A 27,269-nucleotide genomic window follows, 5' to 3' on the forward strand; every position below is an offset into this window, starting at 1 on the left:
ATTTTCCAGGTGAGGCACCTGAGGCTCAGAGAAGTTAAAAGTGATTTGCCCAAGGTCTCCCAGCAGACATGTGGCAGAGCCGGGATTTGAACCCATGACCTCTGGCTCCCAAGCCTGTGCTCTTTCCACTGAGTCAAGCTGCTTCTGGAGGAGGGGGAATGGCCGGGGTGAGTGGGGGCTGCCCAGAGGGATGGAGGGGGGTGGGAGGGTGAGCCTGGGCTGCCTGGGGGTGGGGAGGGAGGCCGGTGGCCCAGAGAAGCCACTTCCTGGCCAAGCGACCTGGCCCCCTCCTCCAGAGAAGGCGAGGAGAGGCAAGTCCTCCCCCTCCTCCCCCTATCCATCCCCCCCGCCTTACCTCCTTCCCTTCCCCACAGCACCTGTATATATGTTTGTACATATTTATTACTCTATTTATTTATTTATTTTACTTGTACATATCTATTCTATTTATTTTATTTTGTTAATCTGTTTGGTTTATGTTCCCTGTCTCCCCCTTCTAGACTGTGAGCCCGCTGTTGGGTAGGGACCGTCTCTATATGCTGCCAACTTGGACTTCCCAAGCGCTTAGTACAGTGCTCTGCACACAGTAAGCGCTCAATAAATACGATTGATTGATTGATTGATTGAAGCTGGGGCGATGGGGCCCCCTGGCGGCCACTTTGGGTACTGCACCCCACCTGGTCCTCTCCCCGAGAGGGGGGCTTGGGGAGCTGGGGTGGTCGGTCTCATTTATTCATTCACACGTATTTAATAATAATTATATTATTATTATTATTATATTATAATATTATATTAACAATAATATAAAGTATTATTATGATATCGTTATTACACTAAATAATACAGTGATAATTAATTCAGTGATATTATTATTATTAAGCGCTTATTATTAATTACGATAATTAATTACAGTGATATTATTATTATTATTAAGCGCTTACTATGTGCAAAGCCCTGTTCTAAGCGCTGGGGGGAGGATACAAGGTCAGCGTGGCTCAGTGGAAAGAGCCCGGGCTTTGAAGTCAGAGGTCATGGGTTCAAATCCCGGCTCCGCCACTTGTCAGCTGCGTGACTTTGGGCAAGTCACTTTACTTCTCTGGGCCTCAGTTACCTGCTCTGTAAAATGGGGATGAAGACTGTGAGCCCCCCGTGGGACAACCTGCTCACTCTGTAAATTCCCCAGTGCTTAGAACAGTGCTTTGCACATTTTAGACTGTGAGCCCACTGTTGGGTAGGGACTGTCTCTATATGTTGCCAACTTGTACTTCCCAAGCACTTAGTACAGTGCTCTGCACTCAGTAAGCGCTCAATAAATACGATTGATTGATTAATAAGCGCTTAATAAATGCCGTCATTATTATTATTATCAGGTTGTCCCACGGGGGGCTCACAGTCTTCAACCCCATTGTACAGATGAGGTCACTGAGGCCCAGAGAAGTGAAGTGACTTGCCCAGAGTCACACAGCTGACAAGTGGCGGAGCCGGGATTTGAACCCCTGACCTCTGACTCCTAAGCCCGTGTTCTTTCCACTGAGCCACGCTTCTTCTCAAAGCACTGTACTAAGCGCTTGGGAGAGTTCCCTACAACAAACAGACGCATTCCCTGCCCACAATGAGCACAGCTCAGCGGAAAGAGCACAGGCTTGGGAGTCAGAGGTCGTGGGTTCTAATCACGACTCCGCCACTTGTTAGCTGTGTGACTTTGGGCAAGTCACTTAACTTCTCTGGGCCTCAGCTACCTCATCTGTAAAATGGGGATGAAGGCTGTGAAACCCACGTGGGACAATCTGATGACCTTGTATCTAACTCGGCGCTTAGAACAGTGTTTGGCACTCAGTAAGGGCTTAACAAATACCATCATTATTATTAGAGGAGAGCCCGGGCTTGGTAGACAGAAGGTCCCAGGTTCTAACCCCAGCTCCCCAACTCTTCAGCTGGGTGACCTTGGGCAAGTTACTTCACTTCTCTGGGCCTCGGGTCCCTCAACTGGGAAATGGGGATTAAGACTGTGAGCCCCAGGTGAGACAGGGACTGTGTCCAAACAGACTTCATTCATTCATTCAACCGTATTTATTGAGCGCTTACTGTGTACAGAGCACTGTACTAAGCTCTTGGAAAGCATAATTCGGCAAAAGATAGAGAAAAGCCCTACCCAACAACAGGCTCACAATTTGCTTATATCCACCCCAGAACTTAAACACAGTGCCTGGCACATAGTAAGCGCTTAACAGATACTACAATTAGGGGGAGACCGACATTAATATACATAAAGACATGATGGATATAATAATAATAATAATAATGGCATTTATTAAGCGCTTACTATGTGCAAAGCACTGTTCTAAGCGCTGGGGAGGCTACAACGTGATCAGGTTGTCCCACTTGGGGCTCACAGTCCAAATCCCCATTTTACAGATGAGGTAACTGAGGCCCAGAGAAGTGAAGTGACTTGCCCAAAGTCACCCAGCTGACAATTGGTGGAGCCAGGATTTGAACCCACGACCTCTGACTCCAAAGCCCGGGCTCTTTCCACTGAGCCACACTGCTTCTCTATAGACTTAGTGCTTAGTGCTTAGGTATAGACTTAAGTGCTGGGGGACTTGGGAGGGGAGATGAGTCAAAGGTCACGGGTTCAAACCCCGGCTCCGCCAGTTAATAATAATAATAATGATGGCATTTATTAAGCGCTTACTATGTGCAAAGCACTGTTCTAAGCGCTGGGGTAGATACAAGGTAATCAAGTTGTCCCACGTGGGGCTCACAGACTTAATCCCCATTTTCTAGATGAGGGAACTGAGGCCCAGAGAAGTGAAGTGACTTGCCCAAAGTCACACAGCTGCCAAGTGGCGGAGCCGGGATTTGAACCCATGACCTCTGACTCCAAAGCCCGAGCTCTTTCCACTGAGCCACGCTGCTTCTCACTTCTCCCTTCAAGGCCCTGCTGAGAGCTCACCTCCTCCGAGAGGCCTTCCCAGACTGAGCCCCTTCCTTCCTCTCCCCCTCGTCCCCCCTCTATCCCCCCATCTTACCTCCTTCCCTTCCCCACAGCACTTGTATATATGTATATATGTTTGTACAGATTTATTACTCTATTTATTTATTTTACTTGTACATATCTATTCTATTTATTTTACTTTGTTAGTATGTTTGGTTTTGTTCTCTGTCTCCCCCTTTTAGACTGCGAGCCCACTGTTGGGTAGGGACTGTCTCTATATGTTGCCAATGTGTACTTCCCAAGCGCTTAGTACAGTGCCCTGAACATAGTAAGCGCTCAATAAATACAATTGATTGATTGATTGATTGATTCTGCCAGTTGTCAGCTGTGTGACTCTGGGCAAGTCACTTCACTTCTCTGGGCCGCAGTGACCTCATCCGTAACCGTGGGACAGCCTGATCACCTCGTAACCTCCCCAGCGCTTAGGACATGTGCTTTGCACATAGTAAGCGCTTAATCAATGCCATCATTGTCATTATTAGATGAATGAAGGGAGCAAGTCAGGGCGACGCAGAAGGGAGCGGGGGAAGAGGAGGGGAGGACTTAGTCAGGGAAGGCTTCTCGGAGAAGACTCACCGTGGCCCAGCCCGGGGGTCCCGTGCAGAGACAGGTAGTGCAGCTCGGAGCTGTGCACGGGGGGGCTGAGACTGAGGCTGGGGCAGGAGCCGCTCTCAGTCTGCTGGTCGCGTAGCTGCTGCTCCAGGCTGCAGATCTGGCTCAGGTGCGTCTCTACAAGTGCCCGCTACGGGGACGGGGTTGGTGGGATGGAGGGGACACAGGGTGGGTTGGGCGGGGAGGAGGGGCAGAGCTCAGTTTAGCACCAAAGCTCCCCTGGCTGCCCACTCGCTATCCCCCCAGTCCATCAATCGCATTTACCGAGCACTTACTGGGTGCAGAGCACTGTGCTAAGCGCTTGGGAGCGGACAACAGAACCGAGTTGGTAGGCAGGTTCCCTGCCCAAGATGAGCTGATGGTCCCATAGCCCTCTCCCTCACCTCCTGGAGCTTAGTACAGTGCTCTGCACACGGTAAGCGCTCCATAAATACGACTGAATGAAAGAATGAATGGAGGATGTGGGCAGGAACTCTGTTTATTGTTGTATTGTCCTTTCCCAAGCGCTTAGTACAGTGCTCTGCACACAGTAAGTGCTCAATAAACACGATTGAATGAATGAATGAATGGAGCATGTGGGCAGGAACTCTGTTTATTGTTGTACTGTCCTTTCCCAAGCGCTTAGTACAGTGCTCTGCACACAGTAAGCGCTCAATAAACACGATTGAATGAATGAATGAATGGAGGAGGTGGGCAGGAACTCTGTTTACTGTTGTATTGTCCTTTCCCAAGCGCTTAGTACAGTGCTCTGCACTCAGTAAGTGCTCAATAAATACGATTGAATGAATGAATGAATCTCTAAGGATTTCCGAGACCCAGCCGTGTCCTCAGTCAGCCACAAGCACACACCCACACACTCACAGAGTGACAAACGCACTGTTACGGATGCACACAGACACAGTAACACTGTCACGGTCAGGCACACAACTATACAGGGAGGCAGACCCAATACCGGTCACGCACACTGTCATCATTACACACTGTCATTCCCAGGCACACGCACAGTGCCACGCAGACACACGTGCCCACTGTTCCAGGGACACATTGCCACAAATACACACAGACGGTCACAAACACGCTGCCATTATACGCTGTCACAGGTACACACTTCCGACCCAGGCACACCCACCCACACAGTGTGACAGACCCAATGTCAGACATACACACATATACACGTATACTCTTTCAGGTAACCGCCTCACGGCCACACAGTACTACAAACACACACACACAGAGTGTGACACAGACCCAGAGTGGGCCACACCCCCCCACGTACCCCGTTTCAGGTAACGCTCCATTCCAGTCACACACACTACCACAAGTCCACCTCCACGGTCCCCAACGCACAACCAACCGGTGGTGTTTCTTGAGCCCTCACTGCGGGCAAAGCGCGGTGCCAAGCGCGTAGGAGAGTCCAGCGTAATACAGACGCGGATCCCTGCCCGCAAGGAGCGTACAGTCTACACCGTCCCAGCCGCCCCGGCTCGGTCGCGGGCCTCCCCTGACCCCGCCAGCCGCCCCCCGGCCCCCGGCCCCGGCCCACCATGCCGGCTAGCTCGTTCTCCAGCTGGCTCTTCTCCTCCCTGAGCTTCTGGTAGGCCTGGACCAGGTTGCAGAGCTGGTCCTCGCGCTCATTCTGCTGCTGCAGCTGCGGGCCCACAGTCAGGGTCAGTGTGGCGGCGGCCTGCGAGGGGCTGGAGGCCCAGACGCGGCTCTGGCTCTGCTCCTCACCGTCCCACCCACCCGGCGGCCCGCACGCGCGGGCAGGGGAAATGCGGCTGCTTCTGGGGACGAGCCAAGGGGACCGCCGCGGAGCCGATCGGGAGACCACCCGACCCGGGACGGGGCGGGGAGCAGGCTGGAGGAAGGAGGTTTTGGGGGGTGGACTTCTGGGGACGATCTGACTTGCTCCCTTCATTCCTCTAATAATAACAATGATGGCATTGATTAAGCGCTTTCTATGTGCAAAGCACTGTCCTAAGCGCTGGGGAGGCTACAAGGTGATCAGGCTGTCCCACGGTTACAGATGAGGTCACCGTGGCCCAGGGAAGTGAAGTGACTTGCCCAGAGTCACACAGCTGACGACTGGCAGAATCAATCAATCAATCAATCAACCGTATTTATTGAGCGCTTACTATGTGCAGAGCACCGATCGGGGGACCACCCAACCCGGGACGGGGCGGGGAGCAGGCTGGAGGAAGGAGGTTTTGGGGGGTGGGCTTCTGGGGACGAGCCAAGGGGGCCGCCGCGGAGCCGATCGGGGGACCACCCAACCCGGGACGGGGCGAGGAGCTGGCTGGGGAAGAGGTCAGGGGCCGCGGGAGACTCACCTCGTGCTGAAACTGGTTGAGCTGCCGCTGGAAGCTGACGTTCTCCTTGAGCTCGTAGAAGCTGCCGTCGTCCTCAAACATCCCGATCACCGGGTCCTGGGGGCCGGCAGACCGTCTGGGCCCACGGACTGGGACCGGTGTCCCCGCTGACCCCCCGAACCGGGCTCAGTCCCTGCCCGTCCCCCCTCAGCCGCCTCCCCGAGCCAGATGGGTCCCCCGGGCCTCCCCGCCCCACCTTGACCTCATAGGCTTTGAGACGTCTTCGCAGGGCAGCGTTCTCTCGCTCCAGCCCAGCCAGCCGCTCCTTGATGTCCCCGTAGGCCGTGACCAGGGCGAAGTGGGAGGCCGAGCACATGTCTCCCGCCAGCTCCGGCCTCAGCGCCTCCCGGCTCAGGACGTGGACGTCATCCCCGAACATGGACTCCATGGTGCCTGTGGGGCAGACGCCAGGCCGGGCAGGGGGACGGGACGGAGGGACGGCTCAGACGGGACCGGCCCGGCCTAAAGGTGCATCATCCTTCCGTCCCCCAGCTAGTCCTGGGCTTCCCCACCCCCAGATTCCTCCACTCCCTCTCCCGGGCTTTCCCACCCGGGGCTCTCCCGGCTTGGGCCTCCTCCAGCCCCGGCCTGGTGGAGCGGGGAAATGACCAGGAAACAGCCTGGCTCCAGCTTCCCGATTCCTGCGAAGGCCCTTGGGGCTTCGGCCCTGTCCCCACAGACTTCCCTCCCACCATCCCCTTCCCTTCCAGCCACCCGCCCACCCTCCGGCCCCTAAACCGAGGCCCGAAACCTTTCCCTCCGCCTCCGTCGGCCGCTTCCTGGCTGCGGGCCCCGCTCCCCCAGCCGCACATCCTGCGTTCCCCCCGCTCCACTCCCTGGGCCGGGAAGAGGAAACGGCCCATCCTGTCGCCCTGGTGGATCCATCCAGCTTCCCTCTCGCCCCCACCGCTCCCAGCCTTGAGGCTGCCCCGCTCCTCTGGCCATCGGGAACTAGGAGCAGTGGGGAAACTTTGGGATTCAGGACGAGTGGGAGACCCCAGGGGCCCGTTCACGGCCCATGAGAAGCAGCGTGGCTCAGTGGAAAGAGCCCAGGCTTGGGAGTCAGAGGCCATGACCTGTCTGCTGAGTGACCTTGGGCAAGTCACTTCACTTCTCTGGGCCTCAGTGACCTCATCTGTAAAATGGGGATTAAGATTGTGAGCCCCACGTGGGACAACCTAATTACCTTAGTGCTTAGAACAGTGCTTGGCACATAGTAAGTGCTTAACAAATACTATCATTATTATTAACAATAAACAGAGGCATTCCCTGCCCTGGGTTCTAATCTCAGCTCTATAGCTTGCCTGCTGTGTAACCTTGGGCAAGTGAAGCAGTGTGGCTCAGTGGAAAGAGCACAGGCTTGGGAGTCAGAGGTCATGGGTTCTAATCCCGGCCCCGCCAGACGAAGCAGCATGGCATAATGGCTAGAGCACAAGCCTGGGAGTCAGAAGGCTATAGGTTCTAATCCCTGCTCCGCCATTTGCCTGCTGTGTGACCTTGGGCAAGTCACTTCACTTCTCTGTGCCTCGGTTACCTCATCTGTAAAATGAGGATTAAGACTGTGAGCCCCACGTGAAACAACCTGATTATCTTGTATCTACCCCAGTGCTTAGAGCAGTGCTTGGCACACAGTAAGAGCTTAACAAATACCATCATCGTTATTATTTTGCCGACCTGAACTTCCCAAGCGCTTAGTACAGTGCTCTGCACACAGTAAGCGCTCAATAAATGCGATTGAATGAATGAATGTTCATTCCCCCTTCTCCCCCTCCCCATCCCCCCGGCCTTACCTCCTTCCCCTCCCCACAGCACCTGTATATATGTATATATGTTTGTACGGATTTACTACTCTATTTATTTTATTTGTACATATTTATTCTATTTATTTTATTTTGTTAACATGTTTTGTTTTGTTGTCTGTCTCCCCCTTCTAGACTGTGAGCCCGCTGTTGGGTAGGGACTGGCTCTATATGTTGCCAACTTGTACTTCCCAAGTACCTGTATATATACATATGTTTGTATGAATTTATTACTCTATTTATTTAATTTGTGCATATTCATTCTATTTATTTTATTTTGTTAATATGTTTTGTTTTGTTGTCTGTCTCCCCCTTCTAGACTGTGAGCCCGCTGTTGGGTAGGGACCATCTCTATATGTTGCCAACTTGTACTTCCCAAGCGCTTAGTACAGTGCTGTGCACACAGTAAGCGCTCAATAAATACGATTGAATGAATGAGTGAATGAATGAATGAATGAACACAAGGTTCACATTCTAAGAGGGAGGGAGAATGGGCATTTTACCCCCAATTTACAGAGAGGGAAGCTGAAACAGACCCAGAGAACTGAAGTGACTTGCCCAAGATCACACAAGCAGGCAAATGGCCAAACTGAGATTAGAACCCGGGCCTCCTGATTCCCAGCTCTGAGTTCTTTCCACCAGTTTTTGTAAGTTGGCAAGTGACTGCCGGTGAGATAATATACCTATCAATCAATCAATCAATCAATCAATCATATTTATTGAGCGCTTACTGTGTGCAGAGCACCCAGCATGGCTTAGTGGAAAGAGCCCGAGCTTGGGAATCAGAGGTTGTGGGTTCTAATCCCGGCTCCACCACTTGTCTGCTGTGTGACCTTGGGCAAATCACTTCACTTCTCTGTGCCTCAGCTACCTCTTCTGTAAAATGAGGATTAAGACTGTGAGCCCCACCATGGGACAACCTGATTACCTTATATCTACCCCAGTGCTTACAACAGTTCTTGGCACATTGTAAGTGCTTAACAAATACCGTTATTATTATTATTTTTAGTAAGGGCTTGGGAGACTACAATAGAACAATTGGGAGTCAGAGGTCGTGGCTTCTAATCCTGGCTCTGCCACTTGTCAGCTGTGTGACTTTGGGCAAGTCACTTAACTTCTCTGTGCCTCAGTTACCTCATCTGTAAAATGGGGATTAAGATTGTGAGCCCTACGTGGGACAACCTAAATACCTTGTATCTACCTTAGTGCTTAGAACAGTGCTTGGCACATAGTAAACGTTTAACAAATACCATTATTACTATTATTTTTAATAAGGGCTTGAGAGAGTACAATAGAACAATTGGGAGTCAGAGGTCGTGGGTTCTAATCCTGGCTCTGCCACTTGTCAGCTGTGTGACTTTGGGCAAGTCACTTAACTTCTCTGTGCCTCAGTTACCTCATCTGTAAAATGGGGATTAAGATTGTGAGCCCCACCTGGGACAACCTAATTACCTTGTATCTACCTTAGTGCTTGGAACAGTGCTTGGCACATAGTAAGCGCTTAACAAATACTATCATTATTCTTAACAATAAACAGACACATTCCCTGCCCTCAACAAGGACCCACTATTCTCAACAGGAAAGTCCATCATCATCATAACAATAATAATAATAACGATGGTATTTGTTAAGAGTTTACTATGTGCCAAGGACTGTTCTAAGCACTGGGTAGATACGGGATAATCAGGTTGTTCCACATGGGGCTCACAGTTTTAATCCCCATTTTACAGATGAGGTAACTGAGGCACAGAGAAGTTAAGTGGCTTGCCCAAGGTCACACAGCAGACAAGTGGCAGAGCAGGGATTAGGACCCATGTCCTCTAACTCCCAAGCCTGTGCTCTTTCCACTAAGCCACGCTGCTCCTCTATCCCATCATTAGCTTCAATTAGCTTCAATCTTCATTAGCTTCAAGGCTGTCCATCACCTGGCCCCCTCCTGCCTCACTTCCCTTCTCTCCTCCTACAGCCCAGCCCACACCCTCCGCTCCTCTGCCACCGCTAACCTCCTCACTGTACTTCGTTCTCACCTCGAATTCCACCAACGCTCTCCTTGACCCCCTCCAATCTGGCTTCCGTCCCCTAAACTCCACCAAAACTGCCCTCTCAAAGGTCACCAATGACCTCCTTCTTGCCAAATCCAACGGTTCCCACTTTATCCTAATCCTTCTCGACCTTTCTGCTGCCTTCGACACTGTGGACCACCCCCTTCTCCTCAACACGCTATCCAACCTTGGCTTCACAGACTCCATCTTCTCCTGGTCTCCTCTTATCTCTCCAGCTGTTCATTCTCAGTCTCGTTTGCGGGCTCCTCCTCCCCCGCCCATCCCCTTACTATAGGGGTTCCTCAAGGGTCAGTTCTTGGTCCCCTTCTGTTCTCTATCTACACTCACTCCCTTGGTGACCTCATTCGTTCCCATGGCTTCAATTATCATCTCTAAGCTGATGACACCCAAATCTACATCTCTGCCCCTGCTCTCTCCCCCCTCTCCAGGCTCGTGTCTCCTCCTGCCTTCAGGACATCTCCATCTGGATGTCTGCCCGCCACCTAAAACTCAACATGTCCAAGACTGAACTCCTTGTCTTCCCTCCCAAACCCTGCCCTCTCCCTGACTTTCCCATCTCTGTTGACGGCACTACCATCCTTCCCGTCTCACAAGCCCGCAACCTTGGTGTCATCCTCGACTCTGCTCTCTTGTTCACCCCTCACATCCAATCCGTCACCAAAACCTGCCGGTCTCAACTCCGCAACATTGCCAAGATCCGCCTTTCCTCTCCATCCAAATCTTGCTGGTTCAATCTCTCATCCTATCCCGACTGGGTGGCTGCATCAGCCTCCTCTCTGATCTCCCATCCTCCTGTCTCTCCCCACTTCAGTCTATACTTCACGCTGCTGCCGGGATCATCTTTGTGCAGAAACGCTCTGGGCATGTTACTCCCCTCCTCAAGAATCTCCAGTGGCTGCCAGTCAACCTACGCATCGAGAAAAACTCCTCACTCTCGGCTTCAAGGCTGTCCATCCCCTCGCCCTCTCCTACCTCACCTCCCTTCTCTCCTTCTCCAGCCCAGCCCGCACCCTCCGCTCCTCTGCCGCTAATCTCCTCATCGTGCCTCGTTCTCGCCCGTCCCGCCGTCGACCCCCGGCCCACGTCCTTCCCCTGGCCTGGAATGCCCTCCCTCCTCACAGCCGCCAAGCTAGCTCTCTTCCTCCCTTCAAAGCCCTACTGAGAGCTCAACTCCTCCAGGAGGCCTTCCCAGACTGAGCCCCCTTTTTCCTCTCCTCCCCCCCCATCCCCCCGGCCCTACCTCTTTCCCCTTCCCACAGAACCTGTATATATGTTTGCACAGATTTATTACTCTATTTATTTTACTTGTTCATATTTACTATTCTACTTATTTTGTTAATGATGTGCATTTAGCTTTAATTCTATTTGTTCTGACGACTTGACACCTGTCCACAGGTTTGGTTTTCTTGTCTGTCTCCCCCTTCTAGACTGTGAGCCCGTTGTTGGGTAGGGACCGTCTCTATATGTTGCCAACTTGTACTTCCCAAGCGCTTAGTACAGTGCTCTGCTCTCCAATAAATACGATTGAATGAATGAATGATCTTACCACCCTGTTCAGGCCACCCATTGGCCCCTCCGCTGCCTCAGAGCCTTATCTGTTTGTTTGTTTTTTTAATTAACTACTTGTGATTACTATAATTTGCCTCTTCGGCTTTCAACTGGTGTGTGTGTCAGATATGGGTTCCTTGCTATTCTCTATTTCACCCATTCCCTTGGAGAACTTATTCACTTCCATGGCTTCAACTATATGTGGATGATTCCCAAATCTCCATCTCCAGCCCCCAGCTCTCTCCTTCTCTGCGGTCTTGCGTTTCCTCCTGCCTTCAGGACATCTCTTCTTCCATGTCCCGCCGACACCTCAAACGTAACGCGACCAAAACAGAACTCCTCATCTTCCCACTCAAATCCCGCCCTCCCCCGACTTTCCCATCACTGTAGACGGCACCACCATCCTTCCTGTCTCACAAACCCGTATCCTCAGCATTATCCTCGACTCATCTCGTTCATTCAACCCACATAGTCAATCTGTCGCCAAATCCTGTCGGTTCAGCCTTCACCACATTGCTAAAAACCCACCCTTTCCACTCCATCCAAACTGCATGTTGATCCAAGCTCTTTTCCTCTCCTGCCTTGACAACCGCATCAGCCTCCTCGCTGACTTCCCTGGCTCCTGTCTCTCCGTCCACTCTGCTGCCCGGATCACTTTTCTTGAAAAAGTTCAGTCCACATTTCCCCCACTCCTCAAGAACCCTCTAGTGATTGCCCATCCACCTCTGCATCAACAGAAACCTCACACCATCAGCTTTAAAGCACTCAATCACTTTGCCCCCTCCTTTCTTACCTCGTTCATTTCCTATTACAACCCAGCTCAGTCACTTCACGCCTCAAACGCCAACCCACTCGCCGGGCCTCGATATTGTCTACCTTGCCGCCGACCTCTCGGCCACGTCCTGCCTCTGGCCTGGGCCTCCCTCACACTTCGTATCCGACAGGCGATCTCTCTCCCCACCTTCAAGACCTTAATAAAATCACAACTGGAACTCCCTCCTCCTTCCTATCCGACGGACGATCACTTTCCTCACCTTCGAAACTTTATTAAAATCCCATCTTCTCCGAGAGGCCTTCCCCAACAAAACCCTCATTTCCCATATTCCCTCTCCCTTCTGCATCACGCTTTGGATTTGGATCAATCAATCAATCAATCAATCGTATTTATTCAGCGCTTAATGTGTGCAGAGCACTGTACTAAGCGCTTGGGAAGTACAAGATGGCAACATATAGACAGTCCCTACCCAACAGTGGGCTCACAGTCTCCTTTAGTCACCTTAACCTCAGTCCCACGGCACATAGGTACGTAGCCGAAATTTATTCTAACGTCTGTCTCCCCCTCTAGACTCTAAGCTCCTTGGGGGCGGGGGATCAACTCTGTTATATTGTACTCTCCCAAGCGCAAACTCTGTTATATTGTACTCTCCCAAGCGCTTAGTACAATGTTCTGCACCCAGTAGGTGCTCTCAATAAATACAACTGATTAACTTTTCTCTCCCACGAGATTTAAGCTCTGCAAAACCACATCTTTGACTTCTGCTGTACATTCACATGGGCTCGGTACAGTACGTGGACACAGCAGGTGAAATGTACATTGTAGGAGGTCTGGCACTAATAGGTGCTCACTATAGCTCCATGTGCCTGGGAAGTTCCCAGCACAACAGTAGGTGGCCAATACACACACACACACACACACACACACACACACACACACACACACACACACACACACAGCCCCAAAAAGTTCTCTGCACTTAGTAATGCTCGGTACAATAAATACCAAGCACAGTGCCCTAAAACCAGTAGACACTCAGTACAGTGTTCAGTAATCAAACAATCGTATTTGGCTGCTTACTGTGTGCAAAGCACTGTACTAAGTGTGTGGGAAAGTACAATAGACCAGAGTTCCCTGTCCACAACAAGCTTACAGCCTAGAGGGTACGGTGAGTACCCAGTAGAGTACTCTTGAATATATTAGACATCCAGTACAGTGCCCCATACGCAGGACAGGCTCAGTAGACTGCTCTGCATACATGGGACAGCGACTGTGTCCAGCCCGATTTGCTTGTACCCACCCCAGCGCTTAGTACAGTGCCTGGCACATAGGAAGAGCTTAGCAAATACCACAATCACCATTATTATCATCATCATCATCATCAATCGTATTTATTGAGCGCTTACTATGTGCAGAGCACTGTACTAAGCGCTTGGGAAGTACAAATTGGCAACATATAGAGACAGTCCCTACCCAACAGTGGGCTCACAGTCTAAAAGGGGGAGACAGAGAACAAAACCAAACATACTAACAAAATAAAATAAATAGAATAGATATGTATTCTATGTATTATTATTATGTATTATTACAGTACTCTGTGCACAGGAAATACATTGAATACTCAATTCTCCCATGTGGGTTACATTCTTGATAACCCTGTGATAAGGAAAACTCACAGTATAGGCTGTGAGCTCCTAACGGGACAAGCCTATTAGAAGCAGCGTGGCTCAGTGGAATGAGCTCGGGCTTTGGAGTCAGAGGTCATGGGTTCAAATCCTGGCTCCTCCAATTGTCAGCGGTGCGACTGGGCAAGTCACTTCACTTCTCTGGGCCTCAGTTCCCTCATCTGTAAAAATGGGGATGAAGACTGTGAGCCCCCCGTGGGACAACCTGATCACCTTGTAACCTACCCAGCACTTAGAACAGTGCTTTGCCCATAGTAAGCGCTTAATAAATGCCATCATTAAACCTAGAGCAGGGGTTTGGGAGTCAGACGTCGTGGGTTCTAATCCCGGCTCCGCCACTTATCAGCTATGTGACTTTGGGAAAGTCATGTCGCTTCTCTGTGCCTCAATTCCCTCATCTGTAAAAGGAGGATGAAGACTGGGATCTCCATGTGGGACAACCTGATGACCTTGTATCCACCCCACGGCTTAGAACAGTGCTTGGCACATAGTAAGCACTTAACAAATACCATCATTATTATTACCTCGTAAGCGGTACACAAACAGCACAATAATAATAATGATGGCATTTATTAAGCGCTTAACATGTGCGAAGCGCTGTTCTAAGTGCTCGGGGGATACGAGATGATCAGGTTGTCCCATGTGGGGCTCACAGTCTTCATCCCCATTTTACAGATGAGGGAACTGAGGCCCAGAGAATAATAATAATAATAATAATGGCATTTATTAAGCACTTACTATGTGCGAAGCACTGTTCTAAGTGCTCGGGGGATACAAGATGATCAGGTTGTCCCATGTGGGGCTCACAGTCTTCATCCCTATTTTACAGATGAGGGAACTGAGGCCCAGAGAATAATAATAATAATGGCATTTATTAAGCGCTTACTATGTGCAAAGCACCGTTCTAAGCGCTGGGGAGATTACAAGGTGATCAGGTTGTCCCACGGGGGGCTCACGGTCTTCATCCCCATTTTACGGATGAGGTAACTGAGGCACAGAGAAGTGAAGTGACTTGCCCAAAGTCCCACAGCTGACAAGCGGTGGAGCCGGGATTAGAACCCACGACCTCTGACTCCCAAGCCCGTGCTCTTTCCACTGAGCCACGCTGCTGCTCTAATAATAATAATTACCTTTCCCAGCACTACCCCCCCCCCCGCCCCTAGACTGTGAGCCCACTGTTGGGTAGGGACTGTCTCTATATGTTGCCAATTTGTACTTCCCAAGCGCTTAGTACAGTGCTCTGCACATAGTAAGTGCTCAATAAATACGATTGATGATGATGACAACCAACACGACGGTTAGGCACACCATTATTTTCCCCTTCACATCGCGTCCCACCAACCAATATCAATCCGTGGTAGGCACTGAGCGCTTTCGGGGGGCAGGACTCTGTACTGAGCGCCTGGGAGAGTTCAATACAACAACAGAGTTGGTGGACGCGTTCCCTGCCCGCACCCAGAGAAGCATCCTGGCTCAGTGAAAAAGAGCACGGGCTTGGGGGTCAGAGGTCGTGAGTTCTAATCCCGACTCCGCCGCTCGTCAGCTGGGTGACTTTGGGCAAGTCACTTCACTTCTCTGGGCCTCAGTTCCCTCGGCTGGAAAATGGGGCTGAAGACTGTGAGCCCCCCGTGGGACAACCTTGTAACCTCCCCAGCGCTTAGAACAGTGCTTTGCACATCGTAAGCGCTTAATAAATGCCATCATCATCATCATTTTTAGACCGTGAGCCCACTGTTGGGTAGGGACTGTCTCTATATGTTGCCAATTTGTACTTCCCAAGCGCTTAGTACAGTGCTCTGCACATAGTAAGCGCTCAATAAATGCGATTGATGATGATGATCAAGTCACTTCACCTCTCTGGGCCTCAGTTCCCTCGGCTGGAAAATGGGGATGAAGACTGCGAGCCCCACGTGGGACAACCTTGATTACACAGCGTTTAGAACAGTGCTCGGCACAGAGTAAGAGCTTAATAGCGATGGCATTTATTAAGCGCTTACTATGTGCAACAAATACCGACATTATTATCATTATCATCATCCAGCTTTCCACCCTCTCCAGAAAAACGCACTTTTTCTTTTTCCCCCCCGGGAGAATCCGGTGCCCCGGCCAAGGGCCCAGGTGCCAATACCCAGCAGGGGCGAGGAGTGGCGGGCCCGGCGGTGCCCTCGGAGCAGGCGCCTAGCGGAGCGCTCAGCCCCCGGTCGGCGCCCGCCGCTCAGCCCCCGGGAGGCGCCCGCCGCTCCCCGCCTAGTAAGCGGCCGGCGGAGCGCTCTGCGGACAGCGGGCATTTGGGCCCCCGGCCCTTGGGTGCTGGCGGCGAGGCGGGGGGAGCCACCAGAAGGCCCGGGAGGGGCGCGCAACGTAAGCGCAAGGTGCGCGCGGGGCTGGACCCTCTCTAACCCCCCCCCCCCCGGCCTCTAACAATCCCGGCCTCTAACAATCCCGGTCTCTAACCCCCGCCCCCCCCCCCAGCCTCTAACAATCCCGGTCTCTAACTCCCCCGTCCTCTAACAATCCCGGTCTCTAACTCCCCCGTCCTCTAACAATCCCGGTCTCCAACCCCTCCGGCCTCTAGCAATCCCGGCCTCTAACAATCCCGGTCTCTAACACACACACACACACACACACACACACACACACACACACACCCACACACCCCCCCCCCCCCCTAGCAATCCCGGCCTCTAACAGTCCCGGTCTCTAACACACACACACACCCGGCCTCTAGCAATCCCGGCCTCTAACACACACACACACACACACACACGCACACCCGGCCTCTAGCAATCCCGGCCTCTAACAATCCCGGTCTCTAAAACACCCCGGCCTCTAACAATCCCGGTCTCTAACAAATACCCCCGGCCTCTAACAATCCCGGTCTCTAAAACCCCCCGGCCTCTAACAATCCCGGTCTCTAACAAATACCCCCAGCCTCTAACAATCCCGGTCTCTAACCCCCTCGGCCTCTAAAAATCCCGGTCTCTAACAAATACCCCCGGCCTCTAACAATCCCGGTCTCTAACCCCCTCGGCCTCTAAAAACCCCTGTCTCTAATCCCCCCGGCCTCTAACCATCCTGGCCTCTAACCATCCCGGCCTCTAAACCCCCCCCCCCCCTCCCCGGCCTCTAGCAATCCCGGCCTCTAACCCCCACCCCCACTCCCCGGCCTCTAGCAATCCCGGCCTCTAACCCCCACCCCCACTCCCCGGCCTCTAGCAATCCCGGCCTCTAACCCCCACCCCCACTCCCCGGCCTCTAGCAATCCCGGCCTCTAACCCCCACCCCCCACTCCCCGGCCTCTAGCAATCCCGGCCTCTAACCCCCACCCCCCACTCCCCGGCCTCTAGCAATCCCGGCCTCTAACCCCCACCCCCACTCCCCGGCCTCTAGCAATCCCGGCCTCTAACCCCCACCCCCACTCCCCGGCCTCTAGCAATCCCGGCCTCTAACCCCCACCCCCACTTCCCGGCCTCTAGCAATCCCGGCCTCTAACCCCCACCCCCACCCCCCGGCCTCTAGCAATCCCGGCCTCTCACCCCCCCGACCTCTAACCAACCAATTCTGGCCTCTAACCAACAACCCCGGCCTCTAACCATCCCGGCTTCAAACCCCACCGGCCCCCCGGCCTCTATTCATTTATTCATTCAATCGTATTTATTGAGTGCTTACTGTGTGCAGAGCACTGTACCAAGCGCTTGGGAAGTACAAGTTGGCAACACATAGAGACGGTCCCTACCCAACAGCGGGCTCACAGTCTAGAACGGGGTGATAGACAGCAAAACAAAAAATATTAACAAAATAAAATAGATAGAATAAATATGTACAAATAAAATAATAGAGTAATAAATCCGTACAAACATATATACATATATACAGGTGCTGTGGGGAGGGGAAGGAGGTAAGGCGGGGGGGATGGGGAGGAGGGGGAGTCTAGCAATCCCGGCCTCTAACCGCCCCGCCCCGCCCCGGCCTCTGACAATCCCGGCCTCTGACCCCTCCGGCCTCTAGCAATCCCGCCTCTAACCGTCCCGGCCTCTAACCAACCATCCCGGCCTCTAACCAACCATCCCGGCCTCTAACCCCCCGTGCCCCCCGGCCTCTAACAATCCCAGCCTCTAACCCCCCCGGCCTCTAGCAATCCCGGCCTCTGACAATCCCGGCCTCTAACCCCGCCGGCCTCTAGCAATCCCGGCCTCTAACCATCCTGGCCTTTAACCATCCCGGCCTCTAACCAACAACCACCCCGGCCTCTAACCCCCCCTGCCCCCCGGCCTCTAACAATCCCAGCCTCTAACCCCCCCGGCCTCTAGCCATCCCGGCCTCTAACCCCCCGGGCCTCTAACCATCCCGGCCTCCTCTAACCATCCCGGCCTCTAACCAACCCTCCGGGCCTGGGGCCTGCTGCCGGCCCCCCGGCCCCGATCCGGTCCTGCCCTCCGCCCTCCCGCGGCCCCCGGCCGACCCTGCGCTGAGCAGGGATGGAGGGAGGGATGGAGGGAGGGATGGATGGAGGGATGGAGGGATGAGGGATGGAGGGATGGAGGGATGGGGGGGGGTCTCCTCTCCCCGCCCGCCGTCCCTTTAAGAGTCTCCCTTTAAAGCCCCTTTCTCTCGGAGGAGAGAAAATGCGGCCCCTCCCCTCCCGGGGGCTGACACCGACGCCCCTCCCCCACTCCGGCCCCCCTCCCCCCCGCCGCCGGCGGCTGCCCGGGACCCCCCGGACCCCGGGACCCCCCCCCGGACCCCCGCCCCGCCGGGCCCAGGGAGGGAGGGGGGGTGTCCGGGGAGCGGACGGCCCCATCCGATCCGGTCCGGTCCGGTCCGATCCGATCCGGTGGGGGGAGGGGAGGGGAGGGGGGCCCGGGGTGGGGGGGCCCGGAGGGTCCGGCGCCAGGAGCTGCCCCCCCAAACCTCCCCCCGGCCCGGAGGGGGGAGGGGGCAGAGGGGAGGAGGAGGAGGAGGGGAGGGGAGGAGGGGGAGGGGAGGAGGAGGAGAAGGAGGGGAGGGGACTCACGCTCCCCGCCCGGTGACTGTTGGTCTCATCGCCGCCCCGCTGTCGTCCCCGGCCTCGGCTCCCCGTCCGTCCGTCCGTCCGCCCGCCCGCCCGCCCGCTCCGGCCCGCTCCGGCCCGCTCCGGCCCGCCCCGCTCCGCTCCGCTCCTGCCCTGCCCTGTGGCGGCCGGGACTCTGCCCGGCCCCGCTCCTCCTCCTCCTCCTCCTCCTCCTCCTCCTCCTCCTCCTCCTCCTGCCCCTCCTCCCCCGCCTCCCCCCCGCCCCCCGCCTCTTTGGGTTTTCCCGCGGGCGGGGGGGGAACGGCTGCCCCGCCGCTGCCCCCCCGCCGACACGCCCCGGCCCCGCCCCGACAGCCCCGCCGGCCCACCCCTGACCATCTCCGGCCCTGCCCGGACAGACCCGAACCATCCCAAGCCCCTCCCGGACCACGCCTGACCACCCCCGGCCCTGCCCAGACAGCCCAGGGCCATCCCAGGCCCCTCCTGGACAGCCCCGGACCACCCCCGGCCCCTCCCGGACAGCCCATGACCATCCCCGGCCCTGCCCGGACAGACCCGGACCATCCCAAGCCCCTTCCGGACCACCCCTGACCACCCCCGGCCCTGCCCGGACAGCCCAGGGCCATTCCAGGCCCCTCCTGGACAGACCCGGACCACCCCTGGCCCCTCCCGGACAGCCCATCATGACCATCCCCAGCCCTGCCCGGACAGACCCGGACCATCCCAAGCCCCTCTCAGACCACCCCTGATCACCCCCGGCCCTGCCCAGACAGCCCATGACCACCCCCGGCCCTGCCCAGACAGCCCATGACCACCCCCGGCCCTGCCCAGACAGCCCATGGTCATCCCAGGCCCCTCCCAGACCACCCTTGACCACCCCAGCCCTGCCCAGACAGCCCAGGACCATCCCAGGCCCTGCCCGGACAGCCCAGGACCATCCCAGGCCCTGCCCGGACAGTCCAGGACCATCCCAGGCCCTGCCCGAACAGCCCAGGACCATCCCAGGCCCCGCCCGGACAGACCCGGACCACCTCCGGCCCTGCCCAGACAGACCCGGACCATGCCAGGCCCCGACCAGACAGATCCGGGCCACCCACGGGCCCGCCCGAACAGCCCAGGACCATCCCAGGCCCCGACCGGGCAGACCCGGACCACCCCCGGCCCCGCCCGGGCAGTCCAGGACCACCCCAGGCCCCGCCCGGACAGACCCAGACCACCCCCTGCCCTGCCCGGACAGCCCAGGACCATCCCAGTCCCTGCCCGGACCACCCTTGACCACCCCTGACCACCCCCGGCCCCGCCCGGGCAGCCCAGGACCATCCCAGGCCCCACCCAGACAGACCCGGACCACCCCCGGCCCTGCCCGGACAGCTCAGGACCATCCCAGGCCCTGCCCGGACCAGCCTTGACCACCCCTGACCACCCCAGTCCCTGTCCGGACAGACCCAGTGGACCACCGTCCTCCCTAGCTTCGCCTGCACAGCCCCGGACCATCCCCGGTCCCACCCAGACAGTCCCAGCGGACCACCCCCGACCCCGGCCGGACAGGCCCAGTGGACTACCCCCGACCTCAGCCAGACAGCCCCGACCACCCCCTGGCCATCCCAGAGCACAGGGTCCTCACCGGCCCCCGCCCCCCACCAGCTCTGGGGACCAGGACCCGGCCGGACCAGGTGCCAGACCAGCCACCAGACAGGAGCTGGAGCAAAGGAGCCGACATCCAGCCCAAAGAGCGGGGCTCCATGCACGTACTCTGCACTAGAGACCTGCAGCAGTAGGAGGGATTGAGGCTACACACTAGAAAGAAGGGGACGGAGAACCAGGGGCAAGAAATGCAGAAAAGTCAAATCAGCAGAGTCACCTGGAGCTACTCCCTCCCCAGTCCCGCACACTCCCCCCTCGGACCCTTATTATGAATAATAATAATGGTACTTAATCATAATAATGGTACTTGTTAAGCGCTTACTATGGGCCAAGCACTGTTCCAAGAGCTTGGGTAGATACAAGCTAATCAGACTGGACACAGTCCCTGTCTCACATTGGGGCTTACACTCTTAATCCCTATCTAGAAGCAGCGTGGCTCAGTGGAAAGAACCAGGCTTTGGAGTCAGAGGTCATGGGTTCAAATCCCAGCTCCACCAATTGTCAGCTGTGTGACTTTGGGCAAGTCACTTCACTTCTCTGGGCCTCAGTTCCCTCAGCTATAAAAATGGGGATGAAGACGGTGAGCCTTCCCTGGGACAACCTGATCACCTTGTAATCTCCCCAGCGCTTAGAACAGTGCTTTGCACATCGTAAGTGCTTAATAAATGCCATCATTATTATTATTATTATTATCTGACAGATGAGGTAAGCGAGGGCCAGAGAAGTTAAATGACTTGCCCGAGGTCATACAGCAGACACGTGGTGGAGCCGGGACCCTTCTGAGGAGGCCAGCCCTGCCCCTGCTCCCAGCAAATATGGGCTGGGGCCAGGCTAGAGCCAGAGTTGGGCCTCTGCCCAAGTCACCGCAAGCCCAATGAGGATTGGAAAAGCCAGACAGTGTCCCTGGGTGTCCAGGGGCAGGGGGAGGGAGAAAGCCATTTCAGCCCCTCAAGCCCTTTCACCCTCACTCTTGCTGGCCCTGGGGCTGAAATGTCTCTGTCCAGCTCTGGGGCGTGGGAGGAGTCACGGGGACAACCAATAATATTAATAATGATGGCATTTATTAAGCGCTTACTATGTACAAAGCACGGTTCTAAGCGCTGGGGAGGTTACAAGGTGATCAGGTTGTCCCGCGGGGGGCTCACCGTCTTAATCCCCATTTTACAGATGAGGTAACTGAGGCCCAGAGAAGTTAAGTGACTTGCCCAATGTCACACCGCTGACGATGGGTGGAGCCGGGATTGGAACCCATGACCTCTGACTCCAAAGCCCGTGCTCTTTCCACCGTGCCATGCTGCGACTCAGACAGGCAAGAGTCCATAGTCACAGGGCCTGTTGAGCCACCTCTTCCTTGCCCCATGCTGGGTGAGGCCTCCCACGGAAGGCTGATCTGCCCCCACTTCCACACATGGCCCCCCTTGCCCCCACTTCCTGCCCTCCAGGGTTCAGCTCTTGCTCATCCCTGTTTTCCTCTCTTCACTCCAACTGCCCTTTTCCAGAGAGGAAAAACAAGTGAGCTGGAGTCTGAGGCCTGGTGGGGTGGGGAGGGGGAAAGAAGCAGATGGTGGGGCTCCTGACCAACTTGGTGCTGAGAGGACGTGCCAGTTATGGGCCTCAAGAAGGGCGGGAGGACGAAGAGTTAAAGGGATTGAGTCACGGAAGGTGAAGGTGTGCAATAATAATTGTGGTATTTGTTAAGCGCTTACTATGTGCCGGGCACGGTGCTTAGTGCGGGGGTGGATGCTAGCAAATCCCCTTCTAGACCGTGAGCCCGCTGTTGGGTAGGGACCGTCTCTATATGTTGCCAACTTATACTTCCCAAGCGCTTAGTACAGTGCTCTGCACACCGTAAGCGCTCGATAAATACGATTGAATGAATGAATGAATGAAATCGGGTTGGACACAGTCCCTGTCCCACGTGGGGCTCAGTCTCAATTCCCATTTTACAGCTGAGGTAACCGCGGCCCGGAGAAGTGAAATGACTTGCCCAAAGCACTGTTCCAAGAGCTTGGGTAGATGACTTGCCCAAAGTCACACAGCAGACACGTGGTGGAGCCGGGATTAGAACCCACGACCTTCCGACTCCCAGGGCCGTGTGCTCTACCCTCTACGCCATGCTACGGTTTTCCCCCTCACCCCGCAACTGGCACTGTCGCTGGAGCCAGTCTCAATCCTTCTCTGCCCGGCTCCTTCCAAAAAGCAGTAGGAGTACCTGACACCAGCCTCCCGGAGAGCTATCGAATCAAAATAAAATGTGAGCAACTTTAAATAGCACAAGATCAGGCGAGGAAACCCATTAAAGCTGTGCAGGCACCGGGGACAGGTGGGTCCCTTCTGTCCAGGCGTCTTCGGGAAGCAAGAGGCCTTCCCAGACTGAGCCCCCTTTTTCCTCTCCTCCTCCCCACCCCCCCACCGCACTTGTATATATATTTGCGCAGCTTTAGTACTCATTTATTTTACTTGTACATATTTACTATTCTATTTATTTTGTGGATGATGTGCATATAGCTTTAATTCTATTTGGTCTGACGATTTGGACACCTGTCTACATGCTTTGTTTTGTTGTCTGCCTCCCCCTTCTAGACTGTGAGCCCGTTGGTGGGTAGGGACCGTCTCCATATGTTGTCGGCTTGGACTTCCCAAGCGCTCAGTCCAGTGCTCCGCACACAGTAAGCGCTCAGTAAATATGAATGAATGAAGCAGGGGAGGCCTCTCAGCCCTCGTGGCTGTGGGCTACGGGGGCGTGGGGCAGGTGGGCTTCACCAAACCCATTCATGGAGCGTCGCCGCAGCTCCTGCAGGGAGGAAGAAGGGAAGAGGGAACATCCCAAGGTGTTCTGGCCTGACTGTGCCCACCGCCCCCTTCCCCTCTGACCCTGCCTGGAGTCTCGCCGAGCAACGGAGAAGAGCCCGGGCTGCCATCGGAGCCTGGATATCGCGGAGAGCTGGCCACGGCCTAGCCTCTGCCCGGGGAACCGAGAGAGCCCAAAAGGCCTCCTCACTGGGCACCTGGAGACTCCAGGCTTTTCCCAGGGGTGCCTGGCATGGGACCTCCACCTCATCCCAGACTCCAGAAGGTGCCACGCATGTGAACGCAAACGGAGGCAACATCTCCCCGGAGTTTCTTAGTAATTCTGACACTGGAGCGATTACTATGTGCCAGGCGTTGTGCTAGGCGCTGGGGTAGATAGGAGACAATCAAGTTGAACACCTTCCCTGTCCCACTTGAGGCTCACAGTCCAAGTCAGAGGGAGAAGAATTCACTCATTATAATAATAATGGCATTTGTTAAGCGCTTACTATGTTCTAAACGCTGGGGGAGATACAAGGTCATCAGGCTGCCCCACGTGGAGCTCACAGTCTTAATCCCTATTTTCCAAGTGAGGTCACTGAGGCACAGAGAAAAGTGACTTGCCCAAAGTCACACAGCTGACAAGTGGCAGAGCTGGGATTAGAACCCACGACCTCTGACTCCCAAGCCCGGGCTCTTTCCATTGAGCCACGCTGCTTCTCCATTCATTCAATCCTATTTATCGAGCATTTACTGTGTGCAGAGCACTGTACAAAGCGCTTGGAAAGTACAGTTCAGCAATAGAGACAATCCCTGCCCATGCCTGGCTGTAATGATGATGATGATGATGATGATGATGATGGCATTTATTAAGCGCTTACTATGTGCAAAGCACTGTTCTAAGCGCTGGCAAGTTTACAAGGTGATCAGGTTGTCCCACGGGGGGCTCACAGTCTTAATCCCCATTTTACAGATGAGGTAACTGAGGCCGAGACGTGAAGTGACTTGCCCAAAGTCACACAGCTGACAAGTGGCAGAGCCGGGATTTGAACCCCTGACCTCTGACGCCAAAGCCCGTGCTCTTTCCACTGAGCCACGCTGCTTCTCATGTAATCATCATCATCATCATCAATCGTATTTATTGAGCGCTTACTATGTGCAGAGCAGTGTACTAAGCGCTTGGGAAGTACAAATTGGCAACATATAGAGACAGTCCCTACCCAACAGTGGGCTCAAGAAACCGAGGCCCCGAGAAGTTAAACGATTTGCCCAAGGTCACACGGCAGACAAGGGACAGAGGCAGGATTGGAACCCACGTCCTCCGACTCCAAGGCCTGGGCTCTATCCACTAGGCAACGCGGCACCCCGGCAACTGCTCCAGAGAGTGGCCGGATGGGGATGGGGAGAGGGGAGAGGGCTCCAGTACAAACCTCCCGCCTGCCAAGCAGGCTCAAGGTGTGAAGCCACACATTTCCATTCCAGGCACTAAAAGCCACACCTGCCCCCGCCTTGAAATAACAACACTTCAGGCCACCTACCCATCCCACCACTTCTAACTGGCGAACCCGGCCGGGGTTTGGAGCGAGTTTTTAAGGCCAGATGTCCTTCCCTCGCCCCACCCCCGGAACCCAGTTTCCCCCAAGAACTTTTCCAGAAAGAGACTGGTAATGGGATCCTGGACTCAAATCTGGAGGATGAGATAATAATAATAATAATAATGATGGCATTTATATCAAGTGCTTACTATGAGCACTGTTTGAAGCGCTGGGGAGATTACAAGGTGATCAGGTTGTCACACGGGGGGCTCACAGTCAATCCCCATTTTACAGATGAGGTCACCGAGGCACGGAGAAGTTAAGTGACTTGCTCAAAGTCACGCCCAAACCCTTGACCTCTGACTCCAAAGCCCCTGCTCTTTCCATTGAGCCATGCTGCTTCTCTTAAGATGAGTGGGCAGTACCCAAGTAGTCTACCCCCAAGGCCTAGGAGCTCCAAACTGTGTTGAACAGGATGTCCGGCGACCCCCCCCGTCAGATGGGTCCAGGAACTTGGTAGGGGGGAAAAGGGGCTGAGCTTCAGAGAGACCAGGGGATACAGCAGCCGCCACGGTTTTCAACACCCTGCCCTCCCCGGCTTGGGCACAGTGAAGCAGGAAAATCAATCAATCAATCAATCAATCAATCAATCGTAGTTATTGAGCGCTTACTGTGTGCAGAGCACTGTACTAAGCGCTTGGGAAGTCCAAGTTGGCAACATGTAGAGACAGTCCCTGCCCAACAGTGGGCTCACAGTCTAAAAGGGGGAGACAGAGAACAAAACCAAACATACTAACAAAATAAAATAAATAGAATAGATTTAGTACAAGTAAAATAAATAGAGTAATAAATATGTACAAACATATATACATATATACAGGTGCTGTGGGGAAGGGAAGGAGGTAAGATGCGGTGGATGGAGAGGGGGACGAGGGGGAATCGGTTCTCTTCTACTTGTCTGTGCCAGTCCACGTGCCCTGCCTAAGGAGGTGGGTCCCGCTTCCTTGGGGTCCCCCTCCAAGAGAGGCCTAGAGGCACAGGACCGTGACTCAGAAGGACCTGGGTTCTAATCCCAGCCCCACCATTTGTCTGCTGGCTGACCCTGGGCAAGTCACTTTGCTTCTGTGCCTCAGTTCCCTCAGCTGTGAAATGGCAATGAAGACGGTGAGCCCCACGTGAGACAGGGACTGGGTCCAACCCGATTAGCTTATGTCAACCCAGCACTTAGTATAGTGCCTGGCGCATAATAAGCGCTTAAAAAATACTGTTTTAAAAATAAACAAGCCACCGAAGTCCAGTCCCTGCTGGTTTGGCTGGAGGCCAAAGCTGAAAGTACAGGGCTTCTGCTACAATCCCTCCCATCTGTCCCTGTCCCCCGCCCACTGGTAGTCCATCTTTTCGGGGGAACTGGTCAAGTGGCAATGCTTGGGGGAACGCGGGGGAGATGGGGCATGGTTTAAGGCCTCGGCCCAGTGGAGTAGCTTCCCCCAATGGGGACCCTCTGGAGGAAGCATACAACTCTTCTGGTGAAATAGTGGTATTAGACTGCTGACTACGCAGAGCGCTATAATAATAATAATAATAATTATAATGATCATATTTGTTAAGCACTTTTGCTTAAGTAACATTTGTTACTATGTGCAAAGCACTGTTCTAAGCGCTGGGGGGATATAAGGTGATCAGGTTGTCCCACGTGGGGCTCACAGTCTTAATCCCCATTTTACAGATGAGGGAACCGAAGCACAGATAAGTTGTGACTTGCCCAAAGTCACTCAGCTGACAATTGGCGGAGCGGGATTAGAACCCATGACTTCTGACTCCAAAGCCCAAGCTCTTTCCACTGAGCCACGCTATACTAAGAACAAGGGTGAATACAACAGTTAGTAGACACATTCCCCGTCTACAAGGTTCTAATCCCGGCTCTGCCACTTGTCTGCTGCGTGACCTTGGGCCAGTCACTTAACTTCTCTGTGCCTCAGTTACTTCATCTGTAAAATGGGGAGTAAGACTGTGAGCCCCGCTTGATGGGACATGGACTGTGCCCAACCTGATTAGCTGGTACCTATCCCAGTGCTGAGTGTCTGGCACATAGTAATTGTTTAGCAAATATCATTTAAAAAAGAGCATACGGTGATGGAAGGTGGGTTTGTTCCACTCTAAAGTCCTTCGCCCCAAACACGGTTCACACACTCAGACTCGGGGAGAGCAAAGAATGAAATTGAGGGGAGGAGTGGAACAGAAACTCCAAATGGAGTTATCCCTTATCCAAGCACATACCCTATCTCACCTTGACTATGAGCCCACTGTTGGGTAGGGACCGTCTCTATATGTTGCCAACTTGTACTTCCCAAGTGCTTAGTACAGTGCTCTGAACACTGTAAGCACTCAATAAATACAAATGAATGAATGAATGAATGACAGCTTCCTCTCTGACCTCCCAAGC

At 54.3% G+C, this 27,269-nt stretch overlaps 1 protein-coding gene across 6 annotated transcripts in view; it reads right to left on the reverse strand.

The window, feature by feature from the left end:
- Positions 1 to 18,933, reverse strand: part of TBKBP1 (TBK1 binding protein 1) — a 41,289-nt gene extending 22,356 nt beyond the window's left edge. For 2 of the 6 annotated variants that reach the window (XM_038754488.1, XM_038754487.1), the window contains exons 1-4: positions 6,173 to 6,618; positions 5,938 to 6,033; positions 5,151 to 5,255; positions 3,572 to 3,737 (exon numbers count right to left, since the gene is read on the reverse strand). In XM_038754488.1, coding sequence (XP_038610416.1) covers positions 3,572 to 3,737; positions 5,151 to 5,255; positions 5,938 to 6,033; positions 6,173 to 6,364 — 559 coding nt within the window. In that variant the 5' untranslated portion in view covers positions 6,365 to 6,618. Of the gene's footprint in view, positions 1 to 3,571; positions 3,738 to 5,150; positions 5,256 to 5,937; positions 6,034 to 6,172; positions 6,619 to 9,778; positions 9,804 to 17,515; positions 17,553 to 18,860 lie in introns of those variants that run through there. The other 4 variants (XM_038754483.1, XM_038754484.1, XM_038754485.1 and 1 more) reach the window with 4 other exon arrangements.
- Positions 18,934 to 27,269: the final 8,336 nt, after the last annotated feature.

Source organism: Tachyglossus aculeatus, chromosome 11 (genome assembly GCF_015852505.1).
Source record: "Tachyglossus aculeatus isolate mTacAcu1 chromosome 11, mTacAcu1.pri, whole genome shotgun sequence".
Classification (NCBI taxonomy): domain Eukaryota; kingdom Metazoa; phylum Chordata; class Mammalia; order Monotremata; family Tachyglossidae; genus Tachyglossus; species Tachyglossus aculeatus.